Genomic DNA, 21,513 nt, shown 5'->3' on the forward strand with positions numbered 1-21,513 from the left:
AAGGGCCCAAGGCTGCTGTTTCCATTTCATTGAGGGCGTTTTTTACGTGGCGGGCGTAAAACCATGGGATGGAATTGGTTCGCCTTCTCAGTTTAGCTCGCCTTCAAACGTATTTTTTTGTTCATACTGTTCTGCTATTATTCTTCCAATACTCTTAATATACTCAAGAGGCATACCTCCATTCGTATATAAGCAGCTATGAGCTTAAGAGAATCGGAAATAAAGCAATCAAAACAAGTCAATATTACGTCTTCCATTGGCCACAAAATTAACAAACAAATCTAATAAAAACAACAACAAATGTATACATATCCTGTTCAAAAACAATAATATTAACTTTCTAAGCTCATAAATGGGGAAGAGGGCGAATTGATAGCCTCCAAATACAATAATTTGTATAAAACCAGGCAGAAAGCTGCTGCGTAAACAATACTTGCTTGAAAAGCAAACAGGAAGGAAGGACTATCGCTTTCGAAATAAAGGCGGAGAAGTCAACAAATGATTGTGCCTAAGCTAGAAACTAGACAACAAATAATATGTGTATATATGTATGTTGTACAACAAAGTGTGCTTGTCTGTGCGCTTGGAGCACAGTTACGTAAAATTGCGTTGAAGTTAAACAAAACGCATTTATTATACATATGTATGTATGTATGTGTTTAGAGGGGGAAGAAAGGCCAATGTCGCAAACAGAACCAAATGGTTGCAGGCACAAATCAGAGGAAATCCAAGCAGACAAAATGAATGTAAGCTTATAACAGCAGAAGCTTACAGACACCACCCAAGGGATGCGCAAATGAGTTTAAGCAAATGGCTTTCGCTTTGTTGTTGTCTTCGGCTGCCTCATATGGAACGGATGTCAAAATTATGATGCGCAACGGACATTACTCTGTATAAATGTAATTGAAACTAATGTAATGTCCGATTTTATTTAAATTGATGAACTTAATGACGCAAATGAATTCAATGAAGTGAAAAAACTGTGAAACAATAAAATTAATTTTTTTTTTCAAATTCAAGCATTGCAATGTAAATATGAAAAATATTTGTAAGAATGTATGTCTGTGTAAGTGTATATACATATGTAGGTATGTATATAGGGAAACAGAGCATTTAAAATGCAAGAAAACTGTTTAGTTAACATTTTCGTACATAAATAGCTTCAAAAGAAGATAACTCGATTTTGATAAATTTTGAAGTCGGAATTCTATTAATTTATTCGATTTTTTGACGCGAAGAGTACAGATTTTCGGGTCTAAAAATACTCGTATCAATTGTTTTTTGATCCGTTGGAGGGTTTAAGATAAATAAGATGATGTATGATGCTCTTTGGGACACATTTGAGCGTAAGAGTCTTAACACGACTTATACCACACAACAGACACCATGGGGGAACACTTATCCAATCTGCTAGTGAAGCTCAACAAAAGGAGATGGCGAACCTAATTCCCCAATAGATGACGATGGAGCGGACGGTCTATTGTGCCACCATGAAAAGTTCAAATAGCAATTACCCGTCTACTCCGTTAGGATCGGGTAGGACCTCTCCGAGCCGTTCGATTGTGCGACTTCTTCCTTCATCAAACAAGAAGTCGTCGTACTCCCGACTTGGTTCCTCCGTCACTGCTGACAGTCAAAACATCTAAGTGTAGATAGTTACGTCTATCTTGGAACCAGCATTAGATTTATTGGCAACGGCGAATACCGCAGTCGATGGAACGATGAGCTGTACGAGATATACGACGAGATTGACATAGTTCAGCGAATTAAGAGACAGGGGCTACGCTGGTTAGGTCATGTCGTCCGAATGGATGAAAACACCCCAGCTCTCAGAATGTTCGACGCAGTACCCGCCGGTGGAAGCAGAGGAAGAGGAAGACCTCCACTCCGTTGGAAATATCAGGTGAAGAAAGGGCTGACTACTCTTTGAATCTCCAAATAGCGCCAAACAGCAAAAAGGAAAAAAGACTGGCGCACTATTGTAAACTCGGCTATAATCTGCGTCTATGTGTACGCCAATAAAGAAGAAGAAGAAATTTTTAACTAACATTACTAGATTCGAATATTTATCATTTAAACACTCTACAGTTAAAGTTTTCACTTCAAAATTAAGTGCAAATACTTCCCACTTGCTCTGAAAAAAGCCATAATGCGCGATGCAGAATTTAGCCAGCTTTCTAATAATATCACTTTACTAGCCACGTTTGTTTCTCCAGCTGAAACTTTAACCTCTACAAATCAAAAAGTCGATAAGTGAGGTTAGCACGCAGAAAAATAACTAATACCTCCAATGATAAATGTGTTGAAGCCTCTTTGACAGGCAATGATAAATGATTTTGGCTGACAAGGAGGTAGACCAATTAGGAAAGGGGACAGGCTTCGCAAACAAAACTGTAAGGATGCCGGTAGTTATCAAAGGTAGGAGAGGTAAAGTGAGTGTGCTAAAAGTGGGTGTTGCTGTACACGAACAAGTCATGTTCTTTCGAAAACAATTTATGAAAAATAAATGCTTAGAAACGCACATTGTGATATACTTTAATAGATTGACAAATATTTTTCATTTCATTAGAAATATGAAACATTGCGAAATAGCGATAAAAGGCCATAATTATTACTAAATTATGCGTAAATTATTTGTTTGTGTTTGATGCCAACCTATTTTTACGTTATGGAAAATGCATAAGATGCTTACTGGTATACAGTTTAATTTAAACATTTTATTAACTTGAAAAATTTTGCAATTTTTCGATAGCTCTTTAAATCTTATAACCTAATTCTGACTAACTCATTAAAATATTGCGATACTACTTTGAAAAATGCAAGAATCTCTTATACACTCTTATATTCTTCTCCATTTACACGTTAACTTCAGTGACTAGCACATTTTTGGTTGAACGTCAGCGATAATTAGTTACAGTAATGGTGGCAGAGAGTTCACATGGAACATGAAAAGCAATTTGTTCTTAATTTTTTTGATGACGCTCCGAAAATTAATGTTAAGCAAGGAGTAGTTTGAAAACATTCCATTTTAAATTGTTGTAATTATATGTGAACTTCGTATTGAACTTTCTAAAAGTTTAAGATTTCATGAACTTGTGAAACATATACATATTTAGCAAAACGGTGTATACTTTTGGAACTAATGCTATGTGTAAATTTTGAGGTTATATCACTTTTTCTAATTGTAAATTTTGAATAATACATGATATAGTTTTTCATTAGATACCTCATGACTGGGAACTTTCCATTTCCACACAACTTGATATTCAAGATAATTCAAAAGCATATCAAAAAAGGTGCGATGCTTTGTAAGTTAACTGTGTTGAAATTTAGTCAAAAAATGGATTTTTTTGGTAAAAAACTGAAAGTTGTTTGTGAATGGATAATGGATTCTAAGAGAAATATCCCCGATTTTACTTCTGCCGAGGAGCAGTGATTATTAAAATAGATGTTTAGAAGTGAATTAGAGTAAAGTTCTAATGTCTTTCCTGCGTGTAGTAAATAACAACTCTAACCACTCTATAAAGCCAATAATTATCACAATAATCACTCATCTTAAGATTTTGGTAGTATCATATAAGTATTATCCTAACCGACAATGTTATTATACTAAATATTATTCTGCCCTGAACAGGCCATATTAAGTGTACCACGAAATTTTTAACATATGTATACGCAATATACGCAAATTAATTCCAGTTTTTGGGATATGGAACTGAAAATGTTCACATGTCTTTTTCTCTCTAAGAAGCTGATCATTTATCGGAACTGCCGATATCGAACTACTACATCATATAGCTGCCATAGAAACTAAACGATCAAAATTAAGTTTTTGTATGAAAAACTTATTATTTGAGAAAGGTATCTTCACGAAATTTGACATCAATTATTCTTGAAGCCAACAAAATAATCTCCGAAGAAATAGTTCACATTGGACCACTGTAGCATGTACCTGTCATACAAGTTAACCGATCGAACTCAAGTCCTTATATGGAAAACTTTTGCATTTGGTAAGATATCTTGATAAAATTTGGTATATGTATATTATTATCCAAGACATTGCTACAATTTCCTCAGAAATTGTTTAGATAGGGTTATTCTAGCATATAGCTGCCATACAAATTGTCGTTAACGTTTTTTTTTTCTTGTTTTATACTCCTACTTTCGTGAGGGGAATAAAATCAAGCAACAAGACTCTTGATAAATTTTAAGCGTTTAATTAAATTTTCGAAGTAATTTGAGCTACAATTTAAGCCTAAGATAACGAAAATGTAATACCGACTAATACAATACACAATCTACTAAAAGTTGCCGAATTTAGTGAAATGTCCAGAGAGACCAGCTTGCCTACCAGCAAATCGCCAATGCTTAAATATGTGAAATAAAAAATTACTTTCATTTTTCAGCAAACAAACGAGAAAATCTTCAAACCATTTATTAAAGCAAACAAACACACACCAAAAGCAGGCGAAAAAACCTGATGAAGCAAACAACCAAAGCCATTTCATAAATGAGCGCATTAAGCAAAGACGCTGGTGAACGGAGATCAGATTGTTTATAAAAAGCAGTAGGCTATACAAATATCTACATGATGTTTGTATATATGTATGTGCGCGCCAAGCCATTAAAGCGCGTAGCTGCATGAACTGAACGCCTTTCAGAGTGCCCACAGCCATTGGCATCTTTATGCAGGTAATAAAACGCCGACAAAGGATGCGCTGAACTGAGCAAAGCGAAGGTGCCTGCCACGGCAAATAGAACGATTATATTGTATATACATATATACATGCATATATGTGTGTGCGCTAAGATGTGATGGTATGTGTGGAAAAACGATGTAAATAATTTTAGCTCGCCACTGAAGTAGTTGGACACTAAACGCTTAGCCAAACAGATGATTTGGGGGTTTTGTTCGGGTGGCTGTGGGTCGAGACTTGTTTGGTTGGTTTAGAGGGGCGAGTATGTGAGCATTTTCTAAACGCTTACTACATAAGATGAGAGCAGAGCCATCGCTTTTAGTATATTTGTGCTATAAACTTACGCTTATCTTGTCCGGGTGGTGGCCATGCTGATGATGCTGTCCAGCCGCAGCGTGATTCGGAGTTGCGTGTTTTTCCATAATGAGCTGATGCTTTGTTATTTGGGGTTTTAGAAATTTCGAAGACGCAAAAGCGCTAATGAGATGGTGAGATGGCGCAGTGAAGCTTGGCGATTGCGTGTTAATTATAAATTAATTTTAAATTTATTGTTATTGTTGGTTTGAATACAATTTATTTCGAATTGAGATTTTCAAATTTAGATATTATCCTTCCACGACTGAGCTAAAAGTGTATTAAAACGTTTAAGCGTTCAATTTCATTTGACTTTGTGGCGCGAGAAATTTACGGTAATTGCGTTTTAGGAAATTCTAATTAATTCACCCTTCACTGTGATGCTGCGGTTGTTACGTCAAGTTTTCCTGATTCAAAAATAGTTAGTCTTTAAAAATTATGCTTGATATATTAATTTATAAATTATTTAATTTTTTTTTTAATCAAAATATTTTATTTTTATTTTTGCCGAATTTATTTTCAATGTCACAATTTTTTTTGTGCTTTTAAAATTATTTAAAATTGTTAGGCTTAATTTCACTTTTAGAAAACGTGTCTCTCAATATTTCTAGTAAACATTAATTATGGCTCAATTGCAATATTCAACTGAGTGGTTTCCAATGCTCTCAAAGATTTCAAAGCGCACTAACATGCACATCCAACGAATGCTGAGTAACAACTGACAGTAGTTGGTCGCTTATCAGGCACCGCATATCAGCGTAAGCGCCAAGCCAGGCAGGCTACCGAATATTTATGTATGTAGTCACATAGGGCACAACCAGCTCTCAAGCTCTGTCAATGGTATCGTTTGCCCAACGAAGGGTGGGAAATATTTTGCGCCATTAGCTTGTGGGACAGTTGAAACAGGCGTAGGGAGAAATAAAATAGTGATGGTCAGCTAGCAGTAATGGATGGATAAACAGCAGCAACAAATGCCATCAACCTTTGGTGTCTGTGTCACTCAGGTGAGCGAAAGTGCAAATTTAAACTCCAATTTGAAGAAAAAAGTTTACGCTATTAAACTTGCAACTTTTGGGTAACTTACTTTACAGTCACATGCAGGTGCTTATATTGAACCTGAATTACACACAGAGCCCAAATCCCAAATCATCCCCAAACAAAAGTCTGTGTGTCGGCACGTAGACAGCGCAAACTTTTAAGCTTAAACAGAAATAGCGACACTCTCTGACACATATCTACCTATACATTTGTATGTTACATGCATTAGTATGTATGTGATGTTACGCTTAAAAGTATGCTACAAGAATTTGAGTGGCATTAGCACCCAGTAGGAAAAAAGTAATGTCGAAATGCGGTCTTGATAATGGGACTTAGTTTGTATTTTGTGCTGTAGATCCAGACAAAGTAGACGCAAATCTTTTATTATAGAATATGTGCTATTTAAATGAAAGCGAAAAGTATCTTTTTTAAGGAATTACATGGGTTTACGGGTTTCAAAAAATCGATCTTTTTTATTGTCTTATTAAATTCTACAACATCTCTAGAATATTATCCTGAATAATCAAGTTGATGCTAGTAATAGTTTCGGAGATACAGCCTTGATAACTTGTGCTTCTTCCAAGTTCTAAGTTAAGGTTTTAAATAAAACAAATACTTTTTTCACTTTAGATGATTCTGTAATTAGTTATCCTGCCAACATGGGCGCAATTTTTTCCGATTGGTCACCGGAAATGGCGCCGCATTGGCGAATTAAATTTTTTTTTTCAGAATTTCTTTGTTATTAGTGTATGTAACAATAAAAAATTCTAATAAAATATTTCATTTTTTATAAGTATAAGAAAAAACTTGTCTCCAAGTCCAAAACAAACCGCACTTTTCCATGTTATGAATTAGTTTTCCTACCCGGCATGATTGTAATTCCATTTCCTTTTTTGTCACTAATGTGTGCCAGTGTCACAGCACAAACATACGATTACATATAGGAGTCGCATACCCGTAAATAGCCGCATTTGTTTTTGTACATTTTTTGCTTTTACACCAATTTATTAATTTTCTTTTGCTTCCGTTTCGTAGTGCGTGGGTTGCTACTCACTACCCCGGTAAAATTTATCTATATATGTATATGTGTGAGCAAAAAGCTTTAGTATGTAGAGAGCTTTCAAGTTTAGAGGTGAAGGGCATTTTTCATGGTAATTCACGCCCACGTCCATAGCATAATGAAGACAATGCGAAATATTTTATGTATGCACATGCTATTCATAATTATTGCACCAAACTATGTATATTTTATACGAGCAGATAATTGAAAAGAAAACTATAGCATTGAGTGAAATAGCATCCGATTGTTTTCACCTTTTAATTTTTATAGAATTTTACTAGAGTTATAGTCAAATGATTTGGGTCTTGGGTTCATGCGAACCAAAATTGAAAGCACAGCGTTGAATGACGTCATAATAGCAATGCTTTGAGAGACTTCTAATAAAAAACTATCAATTCCCTTTGGCCAACCCTGACTTCAACAACTAAAAACATATATGTATGTACACTATTCGACTCAGTTTTACTATGGAAAGACTGTAATATTGTGTTGTCTGAGGTTAGGGTGGACCTAGACCCAAAATTAAATCTAGCTTTACGCATTTTCGATTAAAATAATGGTAAAATTAATATGCTGTAAAATAATACAATGAAATTATCCAACTGTAGAATAAATAAAATTGATTAACTTACTACAATTGCCTTAAAGCTCGATCTGTTTCGTGCAATGGAAAGTAGAGTTTTTAAAAGTTACGTATACGCCGTGTAGGACTTAAAAAAAATTGTTTTTTTCTTTTACCACTTTAAGCTACAAACGATAACGATGGTTCAATCCATTGTACCCAAACACACTTGTAATTGTAAGCTTTTGTTGTTTTTCTTAGCCACACATATACATAAATATATCTTTTTTTCTTTTATTGGAAAAGTAGCAACTATTGTTGGCTGTCATTGACCAAGCGCAACACATTGTGAACTTGCCCTTCGTTGTTCTGCGCGGGCTTTGTAAATAAACATTTCTTTTTTATGTGGCATCATATTATGTTTTCAATTGTTTATTTTCTTGTTTTTTTCTTTATTTGTTTTGCCTATTTTCTATTAGTTTCCCTTTCATCATTGCATTGAAAAGCAGAAATGAGAAAACAATATAAAAATCACTTTATTTTTGTTCACTTTCCGCTGCGTGCTTAAGTGGTCTCACACACACTCAATTTTCATCAACAAACTGAAAGCAGATACCTACTTGTGTATAAATGGTTGTTTTTCGTAAGTATTTATTGTTGTTTTTGTTATAATGACGGTTTCATTGTCATGTACGGTAGTAGTTATAGGATAGTGTTTAATGAGTTCCGCCCAACACTTTACTTACGGTTATGTTTACAGGTTTATACAAGGCGCATCCCAAAGTAAACAGGACCAAATGTTGGGTAAAAATACGATAAATCGATGTTTTGGAGATGTTCAATTCCATTTTCATGAATTTCAATGATGATTTCGGTTGATTTTTGATGAATTCACGCACAGTTTCGATGGAATTTCCGGTGATCACGGATTTTGATTGGCCCACATGTTGATCGTCATTTATGTCCTCACGATCACTTTGAAAACGTTGAAACTACTCGTTCACTATGCTACAGGATAGGCAATCATCCCCATAAACTTGTTTCATCAATTGAAACGTTTCGGTAAAAGTTTTACCAATTTTAAAACTGAATTTAATGTTGGCTCTTTGTTCGAAGCTCATTTTCGCACCGATAACACAAACATACTGACACTTTCAACGCAATAACTTCACTTCCAATCTATGAAATGTCATGAAATTCTCAGTGGACAATCGATGTTTATTTTTGAACGCACCTTGTATGTTGAGGAAAGTCTTTGTTGAATTTTTCAATATGGACGCTACAAAAGTAAGTAGACGGATAGGCACAGTAATCCTCCCATATTTTTCCGTTATTTGGCATTTTTCTTCAGTAAGGTTTGCGATTTTATCATGGAAAGATATACCATCCAACAACGAGTCGAAATTATTAAAATTTACTACCGAAATTCGGAGCCAGTGGCCTCAACTTCAAGAGCACGTTGTTCTCAGGCGTCTCTGTGATGTCATTGTGGCAAATTTTGCGTAAAGACCTTCGCCTACTAGATGAATTGGATGATATCGACTTGGACAATATATGATTCCAACAGGACGGCACCACAAGCCACACAGCGAATGTCACAATCGATGTATTAAAAACCAAGTTAGGTGAACGTATTATCTCCCGAAATAGCCCAGCCACCTCATTAGTGCGATTTGACGCCGTTAGACTATTTCCTGTGGGGCCACGTCAAGTCTACAAGCCAGAGACAATTAATGAACTTCATACGAATATCCAAGTGAAATTACGGCAGTATTGGCCGATTTATGTTTGAAAACCGTTGAAAACTGGGTTCAGCGAAGGCCATACATAATGACATTGAATGTACTTTTACAGGAATAAAAAATTTCATTGATATCCCAAACCGTTTTTATAGCGCTATTAATGAAAATCTTACGGTCTTTTATGGAGAAAACTGATTGAAAATTGATCAATCAGATACGCATGTAAATGTTTTGCAGTTTTGCATATAGGTACGATTTGAATTCGCACCATAAAACTGTTGCGCAAAACAATACACATACAAAGCCTAAAAACGCTGGTTAAAAAAAAATTTTAAACACAATATAAGATTAGGTTAGGCTCGTGAGCCACGCGTAGACCAGTTGTAGTCCTCAGCGATGGCATATGGATTGGCGTTATGCATTTCATGAGAAGTAGTCATCCTTCATGATGCCAGCACTTGATGTGAATTTCAATAGCTTCTGTGATCTCACTATCGACACCCCTTCTAGTGTGTCGTAACGTGTGGCCGCAAAATATAAAAATTGCTCCAGATATCCATTGTCAAATTATTCAATTTTAGGTTGTGTTATTGCTGCGTAAATTTCAAAAAATCTCTCTCAGATCCTTAGAAGTAACAGCTGTTGGTTATAATTTGTGTGGTAGTAAAATATTTCAGGCACACCTAAAGATATACTATGTGCATTCGTACAAATGTATATACATATATTCATTTGTTCACAAGTATTGTTATGAAACGGTAAACACGACGGTTGTTGCCGTGCTCTCCTCTAAGTGAAAACCATTTTTGTATAAATGTTAACAAAAAGAAGTTATGAATGTGAAAAGTGTGGGAACAGTTTGGCCCCAAGACAAGCCTGGGTCCAAACAATGTCGACAAGTGATGCAAACATAAGATACATAGAATAAGATATACAAGTATATATGTACATACGAGGCTTGTACAAAAAGTATTGTGATTTTTTATATTGTGTATTCGATTTTCGATTATTTTGTTGAGTTATGTTGGTAATCATACCACTTACTTATACAAGGTCAGCAATTTGGAATTTTTAATTAATTTTTGAAAGCTGTTTTGCTTGAACGTGTTTTGGTTTGTCTTCGATTTTTACTAATTTTTTGCTCACTTTCGAACAAATACAGTACCGCGTTGACAATACTCAGGAGTTGTCGAACTGAGTACGCGAACCTAGAACTGTCCAGTGGCTCATAACTGGCTACGAATCTTAGATTTATGGTTATAACGTGGATACCAAAGGTTGATCATCTCAATGGAAGTTAAGTTAGGTGTGAATTTGAGGGTTTTACTAACAGTTTTATTCATTTGTAGGGGCGTCTGGCATCACGAGTTCTTGCCAAATGATGGACGTCCGATCAATAGAGAATATTTGTCTGGAAGTAATGCGCAATTTGCGCTAAGCAGTCTGTCAGAAATGCCTGGGTTTGAGGAGAAGCAAAAATTGGTATTTGCACCATGATAACGTTCTAGCTCACGCATCATTGTTTCTGCGTGAATATTTGGTCAGAAAAAAGACATTAATTGCGCCGCAGCCACTGTATTCCACAGACCTGGCTCCATGTGACTTTTTTGTTTCATGAAAGGATGATGCTACGCTACGATTGAAGAGATGATAACTTCATCGAAGTAGGAGCTAAACAAGATCACAAAAAATAAACAAGTAAGTGGTTTGAGGATTGGAAAAAACGCTGGCAGAAGTGCAATATATTAAGGGTTGATTAATTTGAAGGGGCCAAATATAATTTATTCCTGAATAAATGAAAAATTTCTTAAGAACTACAAAATTCGTACAGCGAACAAACCTCGTAGCTGTTGCTGTTGCTGACATCAGAACATTAAGCTATACATATTCAGAAAATACAAGAGCGTCGGTAAGGCGCATTGTGGTCGCTTCTACAGCGTCTATTGGTACTTAATGACAGATCAAATAAAATGAAAAAGAAATATGAGCATAAGCAAAGAAAAAGGTGTAGCAATAAATTTGATTGCTTACGAACTAACTGCAGGGAGGCGTAATAACAAAGGTAAATACTAAAGCAAAAGGAACAATTGGCAGACTTGTAAGAATAACAAGGGAATGAAAATAAATTATTAGTCTATATATATGAAACTATGTTAGTGAGTGGGGATTTATAGTGTTATGTAGTATATATGTATGTGTATATGAACAAACTTATAAGCACTTACTATACAAATGTGTATATTATGTTATATAATGTAAAAACAAAGAAGTTTTGTGTAATATCGGTTAAATTTCAAAATGCTTATATTTAATATCAAAAACTTGCAAGAAAAATTTGCCGCTTCTCAAATAATAAAAATTTGTTAAATATGTGTTTATGTTACAAGCAAAAAAATTTCAAATTCAACGGACTAAAAACTCTAAAAATGCATGCTTCTTCAATAGTTAGACAGTACGTATGAGTAATTTTTTTAAAAAACATCTAGGTACGATTATAAATGTTAAAAGTCGGCTGTAAATTAAAGGTAAATGCATAAAAAATTGTATTCAACAACGTAAGTACCTTAAAATGGTTTTAAAATTTAAACTACTCGTCAGCTTTTCAAAAAATCTTTCTAAAATACAAAAATTAACTTATGTTGAACTAAAATCCCCACTCAATTACTAATAATTAATATATTAAAGCAATTTGTGTAAGCTCACAGGTATCGTAATATAATTATATATTTACATATGTATATACAAAACGTAGAAGCCGCCGAAATAACTCTCGTAAAGCTTTTTGAAAGCTCACCCATATGGCTTGTAATGCGCAAAATCTTTACTCACACAAGTCATAATGCGTACATATTTATTTGTATATGTATTTGTCAATATGTGTGAGAATAATAAAAGCTCTCCTAAACTAGCATGAATAGTAGCGGCTGCCATGCCCCCAAAATGCGCTGCTAACGCACATACCAGCAGGTCAGCTTTTTGCTTTTTTTATTGTTATTGTATGGTTTTGCTGACGTCGTCGATGTCTTGCTTGTCTTACTTTATTACGTTTTTACTTTATCGCTCATTTATTTTGCTCGTTATATTCGCGTGCTTTTCGCACAAATTTTCGTGCACAAGGCGTATAAACTCTGCTGCGTAATTGTGTTAGTATGTATATGGAATAGATATGTATATAAGTAGATACATACTCGTACATATGTGTATCTTTTCATTAACTCTTATTTATCTCAGCTGAAATATGTATGTATATGTATAAGTATTATTAGGGCGTATAAATGTTTTATTATAATATATTGGATAGCGAATACACAGATGGTCTTCAGACAGTTGATATATGTACATACATGTATACAAGTATAATATAAAGGTTTGTTATGATATAAAATTTCTATTAGAACCTATATTATATCTACATACATATGTATATAGAACTAAAAAAATTTATGATTTGATCACGTTTCATTGTATTTTTGGGAAAAAATGTGTAGTACTTTATCTAAGAAAGCGTTGTAAGAGTTATTGCAGAACATATACATATGTATGTACACAAATACACATTAACTGTTTTGTTTATTAATGAGAAATATTAACTATAATTTCTTGAAACTCTTGAACACTAATATACATATGTATATGTACATATATGTATGTATATGTACATAATTTCACTTAAACATGTAGAGGATCATTATATAAGAACCCTATATAACTTGAAAGCAGTGCTTTGCTTAAAATCATATCATCCCACCTATGTACATGCATATATGTATGTATATCTCCATCATAACCCCCTCTATTATACTAAAAATACCATGTACCAGACGGAAATAGCAATCGTTGCTGTGCTAAATAAAGTATGACCTGGTGACAAAGCACTTAGTTCTATTTGGTATTAGCAATTGAATTCCGCCAACACCCAAATAAGATATCTGTAAATGTATATGTACCCAGCCAACCACGGCTACCCGCTTGTGACAAATACATTTTCAATACAACTACACATTTTTTCTCTATGCACTAACACCAACGCACATTTTCGGGTTATTTTTTGTTGTATGATCACATGTATACGTACGTGAGTGGGTTAAATATACGCTCGGCCTAAGACACACTCTATATGTTTATCCCCACGTTTACCCCCATGTTACCCACTGATTATCTAGTTTTTTACCCGCTGATGGTTGGCAGGGTAATTACATGCATACACAAATATTAACAATAACTAGTACATACATATGTATGTATGTGCTTAGGTCAGTAATGAAACGCTGAATGCTGACCGGTGGTTCAATTAATTGTACGTCACCATAAAATTATGTGCTCGTTGCTGCATATAAACATACATACTTACATATAATTAAACATACAAACAAATATACATATATACACATATAAATACTCGTACATGTATGTATATATATGTATATTCTATATATTATATATGTATGTATATGTACATATTTATTGCATTTTAATTGAGCGATGCTCTACTCGCGGGTACTAGTTCAAAATAATTAAAAATGTGAGCCATAACAGCCATTGAAGATAAGAAAACATACAACCATACATACATAAGAACATACATACAATTATTTGAATTACAATTAGATTTTGACAAGAATAAAAAAACGCTTTAATTAGTTAAGTGTAGAAACTTGCTCTTAGATTAAAGCGATAAACAGTTGGGTGAGACGTTTCTTTCTTTTTAAGTAATCTTCTTCAGGCATTGTTCTACTTTTTATATACAAATATACTCGTATAATATACATAATATGTATATATGTATGTACTATATAGCTAAGCATCCAAGTTCTTTCATTTTTATTGTCATTAAAATTCAAATAAATATAAATTAGCTTATTATAGCTTACTTGGGATTGTTTACATTTTGTCGACAGAAATAGATTCACAACGACAATTATCAAAACAAACCGTATAAATACAAAATATACACATATGTATATGTATGTAGATTCGTATATATAGTAAACACCAGGGTGGTCGCAGTTATTACTATTCGTGCACTCTGCTACGGGATAGGCAATCATCCCAATAAACTTGTTTCATCCATTGAAACGTTTCGGTAAAAGTTTTACCAATTTTAAACCAAAATTTAATGTTGGCTCTTTGTTCAAAGCTCATTTTCGCACCGATAACACAAACATACTGACACTTAAAACGCAATGCACTAGATTTAAAAAGTCCTGTTTACTTTGAAAAACACCTTGTATAACCCTACATCTTATCTCGATTACATAATACCGTTAGGTGAACTAATAGCCCTGACAACGCTAATGCGCATTAAAATTTTATGGTGACAGACGACAGGCTTGCGCATTTAGACAGCTGATAGTGAAATTTGTTTCTTTATTAAAAAAAACGTGAAATAAAAATGAATAAGATAAATTATTAAACGAAATTTTGGTAATTTTGGAAAATCAATATAAATTTAACGAAAAAATTCGTTTATTATTATCTACGTTAAAATATAATAGAGTGAAATTAATAGCAATAATTGATTGTAATGCGGAAAAAGTGTGCAAAAAAGTTAAGAATATTGGAAAAATGGATAGCAAAAGTGCGACATCTGTCAATAAATAGCAAAAATCGGCCATTTTTGAGCAGTGTTGCCTACTCAAATTTAGTAAATTCAATCAAATGCTCGGAATTCTTGTGCATTACAAACTTGCATTAACATGAGTCAAATGCGCAAATAAATGTAAATTAAGCCCGCTAATGCATATTAGCGCTGTCGTCTGTCAGGGCTATAAGACTATTAATTTATATGTATATTGTTTAGCTCTCACCAAAACGATAATTGATTAATAATCTTAAATACAATTAAATTTGTTCATTTGGTATAGCCTTTAAAGCAAGTGAAATGTTTTTAAATAATTTTAAAATTTTTGGTTAAAAGCTTACAGCAAAACCCCAATGTGCAGTGCGAGGATGAAGTGGCTGGCAAGAGATTGCAGTTTCGTCCTAACAAACAGAAAGAAAATTTTAAACAAATTCACCGATTTACAATAGAATTTCATTAGATAACAATAGCCAAGTTGGGGAACAGCAGTAATTTACAAAAACATATACATGGGTAAATATTTACATACATATGTGATTAAAAATTATACAAATGAAGCCATTTAATCAATTTTGTGGTATATGTTTTTTTATTATTTAATTTTAGTTCAATTCGCTCGTTGGCAGTCAGATGTTATAGCAAACGAGTAAAAATGTTAACTTCGGCGGCTATAATATATGTAAATCTTTTTTTAGAGATTATATTTTTGTCTTGAAGAATAATCTATGCCAAATTTCATGAATATACTTTTCCAAATAAAGAAGTTTTCTAAAGAAGTACTTGATTTTGAACATTTAGTTTGTTTGGTCCGATGTCGCCGGTTCTGACAAATGAGGAAAAGAACTTTACAAAATTTCAGATCTATATCTCAAAACTAAAGGACTGATACATAGCAGAGACAGATGAACGGACAGACATACGGCTAAACCGACTCAACTCATCACGCTGATGACATTTTATATGCGTTTCCTTTTGGGTTTGCAAGCTTCATGGCAAACTTAATATAGACTGTTCCGGGTAAAAATATCACACCGATCTCTGAGCTCATACATATTTTTGCAGAAAGGCATCGACCTTCAGTATGTACTGTACGTATACATTATAGATTTTTATTTCCAACACACCGAACCATAAATGTCCGAGAAAAATATAATTACATCGCTAAGCAAAGCTATTAAAAATATACATATTTCTCACTTTTCGCCAAATACATACATACACATAAACACAATTATGAAGTGATTTATAGAACATTAATTTTTATTTAGGAAACGTGATTTCCATCCTAATGGTCTGTTAATTTTCTTATGACTTGCGTTTGCAAAACTAAAAGTTTCGCAATAATTCAGGAAGCTGTTTTAATTTTAAATTGAAATGTGTTTGGACCAATTTATTATTTGCATTTGATAGTCACAATCGAGTTTTTTGCGTGCAATGCAAATATAATTTTAAAATTTGTTAATGAAGTTACGCCATCATACCTTCAGAGATTAAAATGTAGATTAGGTCTACTAATAGTAGTTAGGCAGGTTGTGCTTACTATAAACTAATTGCTGTTGAGAAAAAGACTTTGTCGCCGAGTATCAGTGGGCGAATGTCGCATCTGTAACTGATTAAAAATTGAGACATTAGGCTAGAATTCTAGAATATTATTTATTTTTTTAAGTAAGTTATATAGAATAGAGAATACTGTCTTAATTTCCTTATTAAATGACAAAAAGATACTCGGTAATCAAACCTAAGTCATAATTTCAACTGAGGTTAACACTCGTGCAAAGTCAATGACCCCTTTGTTTACATTTCATGAGGTCAATAACCCTTTTGTGTACTTTTAGCAAAGCCCACAACCTTTATTTACATTTGAGGTCAGTACCCCTTTTGTTACATTTTATGTGGTCACTGACATTTTCTGTTTACATTTTATGAAGTTAATGATCTTTTGTGATATGTGCATTGAACCTTTTAGAAGGCGGACCGTTTTTTCAAAATGTTTAGTCCAGTGTCGATTACGTCCATCTATGAATTTAAGGAACCAGTGTATTAAGTTTCATTGTGATATCTCAACATCAAGTTACAACTTGCTTGGACGGACATATGGACGGTCTTTCGGAATCCAATTCGTCTTATCACCGTGATCATTTGTATATGTATATAATTCTATATGTATTTCGACTACTTTTAGGTGATACAAACAAGTTTTAGGTGCGAAAAAGTATTTATCACCTTAGCAGAGTGTATTATTATAAAATTGCCACGTAGTTTGTAACACCCAGTAGGAAACGTTGGAGTCCATATAAACTATATACACATGAGAAGATGTTAAGGGGTTACATGGGTTAGCAGATTTCAAAATCTAATTCTACAACACTTCTAGAATATTGAAATTTTCAAGTTGATCCGAATAATAGTTTCGGAGATACTGCTTTGATAACTTGTGCGCTCGAGGCTAGCTCGAAAAATGTCGGGAAAATTTCACTGAAATTCTTTTTTTTTATGTCTGTCCAATTTTCAATTTTTTCTTTGTCCAGGTTCTATGTCAAGGTTTTAAATAAAACAATTTTTTTCACTTTAGATGATTCTGTAAGGAGTTATCTGCCAACGCCGGCGCATCTTTTTTCCGAGGGGTCACCGGAAATGGCGTGCAATGACCGAGTTCAAAATTTCTTTTTTCACAAATTTCAGAATTTCTTTGTTAATAGTGTATGCCTGTAACAATAAAAAATTCTAAAAAAATAATTAATTTTTTATATGAGAAAAAAATTGTTGAAAAAAGGCTGTTTTTTACCCGACGAAACCCATGTAACCCCTTAACTTCGGTTGTTCGGTTGACTGTTTGTTTGTTAGATTATGTCGCAGCTATAAGCTATTGTGGCCTAATCTGAACATTTTTTTTCTTGAGATTGCATCAAATTTCATGAAGATACATACATACAAAATGTGATACTTTGGAACTTATGAACATCCTCAAATGAAAAAGTATTCCATATAAACACTTGATTCAGAAGTTCAGTTTGTACTGTAGCTATATGGTCCGATATCGGCAGTTCAAGCAAATGAGGATGTTCTTAAGAAGAAAGCGATGAGTGAAAAATTTCAGATCGATATCTCATTAACTAAGGAACTCGCGAACTCAACTCAGTATACTCTGTTCAGGGTATAAAAAAAGTTAAAATAAATAAAAATAAAGACAGAAGTGAACTTAAAATGATATTTCTTTAATGCGCGTTAAAACACGGATTCGCTTCAACAAAGGGTTGTAAAAATGAAAGCCATATTTTTCCATGTGCATCCATTGCTCTGAGTAGAGGCATAAGAAAATATTGCGAATTAACGAAGCAAATCAAACGATTATATGCATGAGAATGTACGTACGTAATCATATGCATATACATATGTATTTAATGAATTTCACTATTGAGACAATTATTCAAGCGCATAAGTTCAGCTTAACTGAGTCGATGCAACACACCCACCAATAGTGAAACATACATACATATGTATGTACATATGTTATTGTCATATGTAAATAGATCTGCAGTAGGCAATTAACTTAAGAGAAGCACTAAAAATACAGACGTATAATAAGAATTTTTCAATTCATTCTTAATTATCTTAATCGCCCTGCACTTGACTTACGACACAAGACGAGAGAAGCAACCATTATGGAGGGCAAAGGTTGGACGGGAGCGAAATATCCAACAGATGGACTCACGATGGTTATCATCGAAAGGCGTGGGAGCACAAACTAACATGCTTGTATATATGTATGTATGTAAGTTAAGCAAGCCATAAATTGTATGAGTACATATAGACCAGTAAACAAAAACAAACTAATCACTGGGTACATATGTATGTGCATACTGCCATACATCTCAATATTTATTTCTTTGCAGACAAAACTCGTACATCTTCATATTACGGTCTATGAAGTATTTACGTTCAATTTCGATTAATTAAACTTGTTGCATATGTATGTATGTGTGTACATATTCATAAAGTAAGTACATATGCACTCGCATATCCATTTACGCGCCTACATAAACTCTCACACCCACCAGCTTAATCAATTGAGTATGGCATCAATACAAAGTATTAGAACACGGTGTTAGCTGGATAAAGCAATGCATTTTTATACCCTGAACAGGGTATATTAAGTTTGCAACGAAGTTTGTAACACCCAGAAGGAAGCGACGGAGACCCCATAAAGTATGCATAAATGATCAGTATGTTGAGCTGAGTCGATTTAGTCATGTCATTCTGTCTGTCTGTCCGTCTGTATATATACGAACTAGTCCCTCAGTTTTTAAGATATCGTTTTGAAATTTTGCAAACGTCATTTTGTCTTCAAGAAGCTGTTCATTTGTCGGAACTGTCGATATCGGACTACTGTAACATATAGCTGCAGATCGGATTACTATAGCATGTATATTCCATACAAACTGAACACATAGTTACTAAAAGAAAAGCACCTGTGAATCTTCAATGCAGCCGAAGTTAACGGTTTTTCTTGATTTAAGGGGTTACATGAGTTTTCTCGGGTATAAAACAGCCTTCCGCTGACCCCTCAGAAAAAAGATGCACCCACGTTGCCCAGATAACTCCTTACAGGATTATGAACAAATCAGGATGAAGGGAATTGGATTTTTTGCAGACATTTTTACAAAAAAATTAGAATTTCAGTGAAAATTTCGCGACATTTTTCTTCAAATAGTTGTAATCGAATAAAATCCTTCGTCTAAGTCTTTAAGAATTGTATCTCAAAGACCTGTGTGAAATTTCATGACGATCGGTTGAGTAGTTATCCAGAAATCTTGACAGCCGACTTCAAAAACACAGTTTCGAGAAAAACGCGTTTAAAGACGGAACACTTAGCCTAGCTAGCCTATAGCGCACAAATTCAACAAAACAATTACTTGGATCAACTTGAAAATTTAAGACAATATTCTACAGGTGATGTAGAATTTAATAAGACAATAAAAAATTCGATTTTTGAGACCCCTAAGCCCATGTAACCCTTTAAAGTAATGTATTTGTTAGTACGAATGTCACTCCGAAATAAATTTCTCGAGGTTCTCATTTTTTGAATCCTCTCATCCCAAATCGCTTACTACCGTGACACTTTCTCTTAACAGACAAATTCCAAAAACAATCTGGCATATAAATCTGTGATTTCTCTTCTTGGAGAGATGTCAATGTGGAATCTTTTCATCAAGGTTCGTTTTACTCTATCGATTTGGCTTCAAAATTTCATTTAAAACTTATTTTAAAAATTTTGTATTAATTCCATGCTGAATCATTTACAAAATCTTTGCTTATAAACGCTACACCTTAACTCCCCTACAAAAAAAAAAGAATAATTCGATCCTTGATTTTAACTTTTGCTTGAACTATTTGACTGATTTGTTGAGGTGCTTGGTTTTCCGAATAGATGGTTGCCTTAACAACTCTCTTTTTGCTGCAGTTGAATGCAGTCGTCTTATAGTTGAAGTTTGTAACCTTGAACCTCAAAAGTCCACTGACTTATCAAGTGCTCTTTGCACTTTAATTTCAAAGCAAGAAGTTTATCAACAATGTCAATAACTACTGTAAATGCATATATTTACGCTTCTATATATTTTTCTTCTTCTATATATGCATATACAAGCACGTTGCAAGTCCAAAGTCAATTGCTTAATTCTTTCTTCTGTTTAAGTCATTTGCATTAATTTTCTAAACCATTGTGATTTGAATAATTGATTAGACTCTCAATTCAATAAAAATCATATTCATACGTTTAAGCGGGCCTAATTATCCCTGGCTTTTGAATGGAGGCGTAGTTATGTATGTACTTTCCCTACTTAGGCAGCCCAGGTGCTCTGCCTTATGCTAATTTTATAGTTAAATAGATTTTGTTGTTGTTATTATTATGATTGTATGTAAAAAAATTTGCATGGATATACATATCGTTGCCTAAAATACAAAAAATCGTAACATCACTTTTTGTAAGTTTTCAAGCGAAAGAAAAATAATATAATAGAAACCATTCATATTGAAAAAAATTGAGTTTTGGTTATCAAATGGTTATACGTTGGTTATAAAGTGGTTATATATTGGTTATATCTGAGAGCAATCATAAGAAATGTCACTTTTTTAACGATACGTTGTTTTGCATTTCAGGCGACAATATATGGAAATGGTTTCAGAGACATTTGCGTAGCGTTATGCGTTGCTTTTGTTATTCGGTCTCTTTCAAAAATTCCTGCGATAAGTAATGCAATTAACCCGTCAATTTCGTCAAAAAAAGTGCTATATATTGCATGCCTGCTGTAAGGTTCCTCCAGATCCTACAATTTTTAGCGATTATATTGGAAACAAAAAGATGGATAAATTAGTATAATAGTATATGTTCAAAGCAATATCAAACCATGAAACAGAATATGGCTACTGACCTTGAAGGTTTCTGAAAAAACCCGAAGTATTTCCTAGCTAGCGGCTGATAA

General features: G+C 33.8%; 1 protein-coding gene across 6 annotated transcripts in view; it reads right to left on the reverse strand.

Moving 5' to 3' along the window:
* Positions 1-21,513, reverse strand: part of LOC125776303 (uncharacterized protein ZK1073.1) — a 47,782-nt gene that overhangs the window by 21,081 nt on the left and 5,188 nt on the right. For 3 of the 6 annotated variants that reach the window (XM_049447871.1, XM_049447875.1, XM_049447876.1), the window contains one exon: positions 15,376-15,435. The exons of 2 other annotated variants lie outside the window; for them this stretch is intronic. In XM_049447871.1, coding sequence (XP_049303828.1) covers positions 15,376-15,435 — 60 coding nt within the window. Of the gene's footprint in view, positions 1-5,041; positions 5,778-15,375; positions 15,436-21,513 lie in introns of those variants that run through there. One more of the 6 variants, XM_049447874.1, reaches the window with a different exon arrangement.

This window comes from Bactrocera dorsalis, chromosome 2 (assembly GCF_023373825.1).
Source record: "Bactrocera dorsalis isolate Fly_Bdor chromosome 2, ASM2337382v1, whole genome shotgun sequence".
Lineage (NCBI taxonomy): Eukaryota > Metazoa > Arthropoda > Insecta > Diptera > Tephritidae > Bactrocera > Bactrocera dorsalis.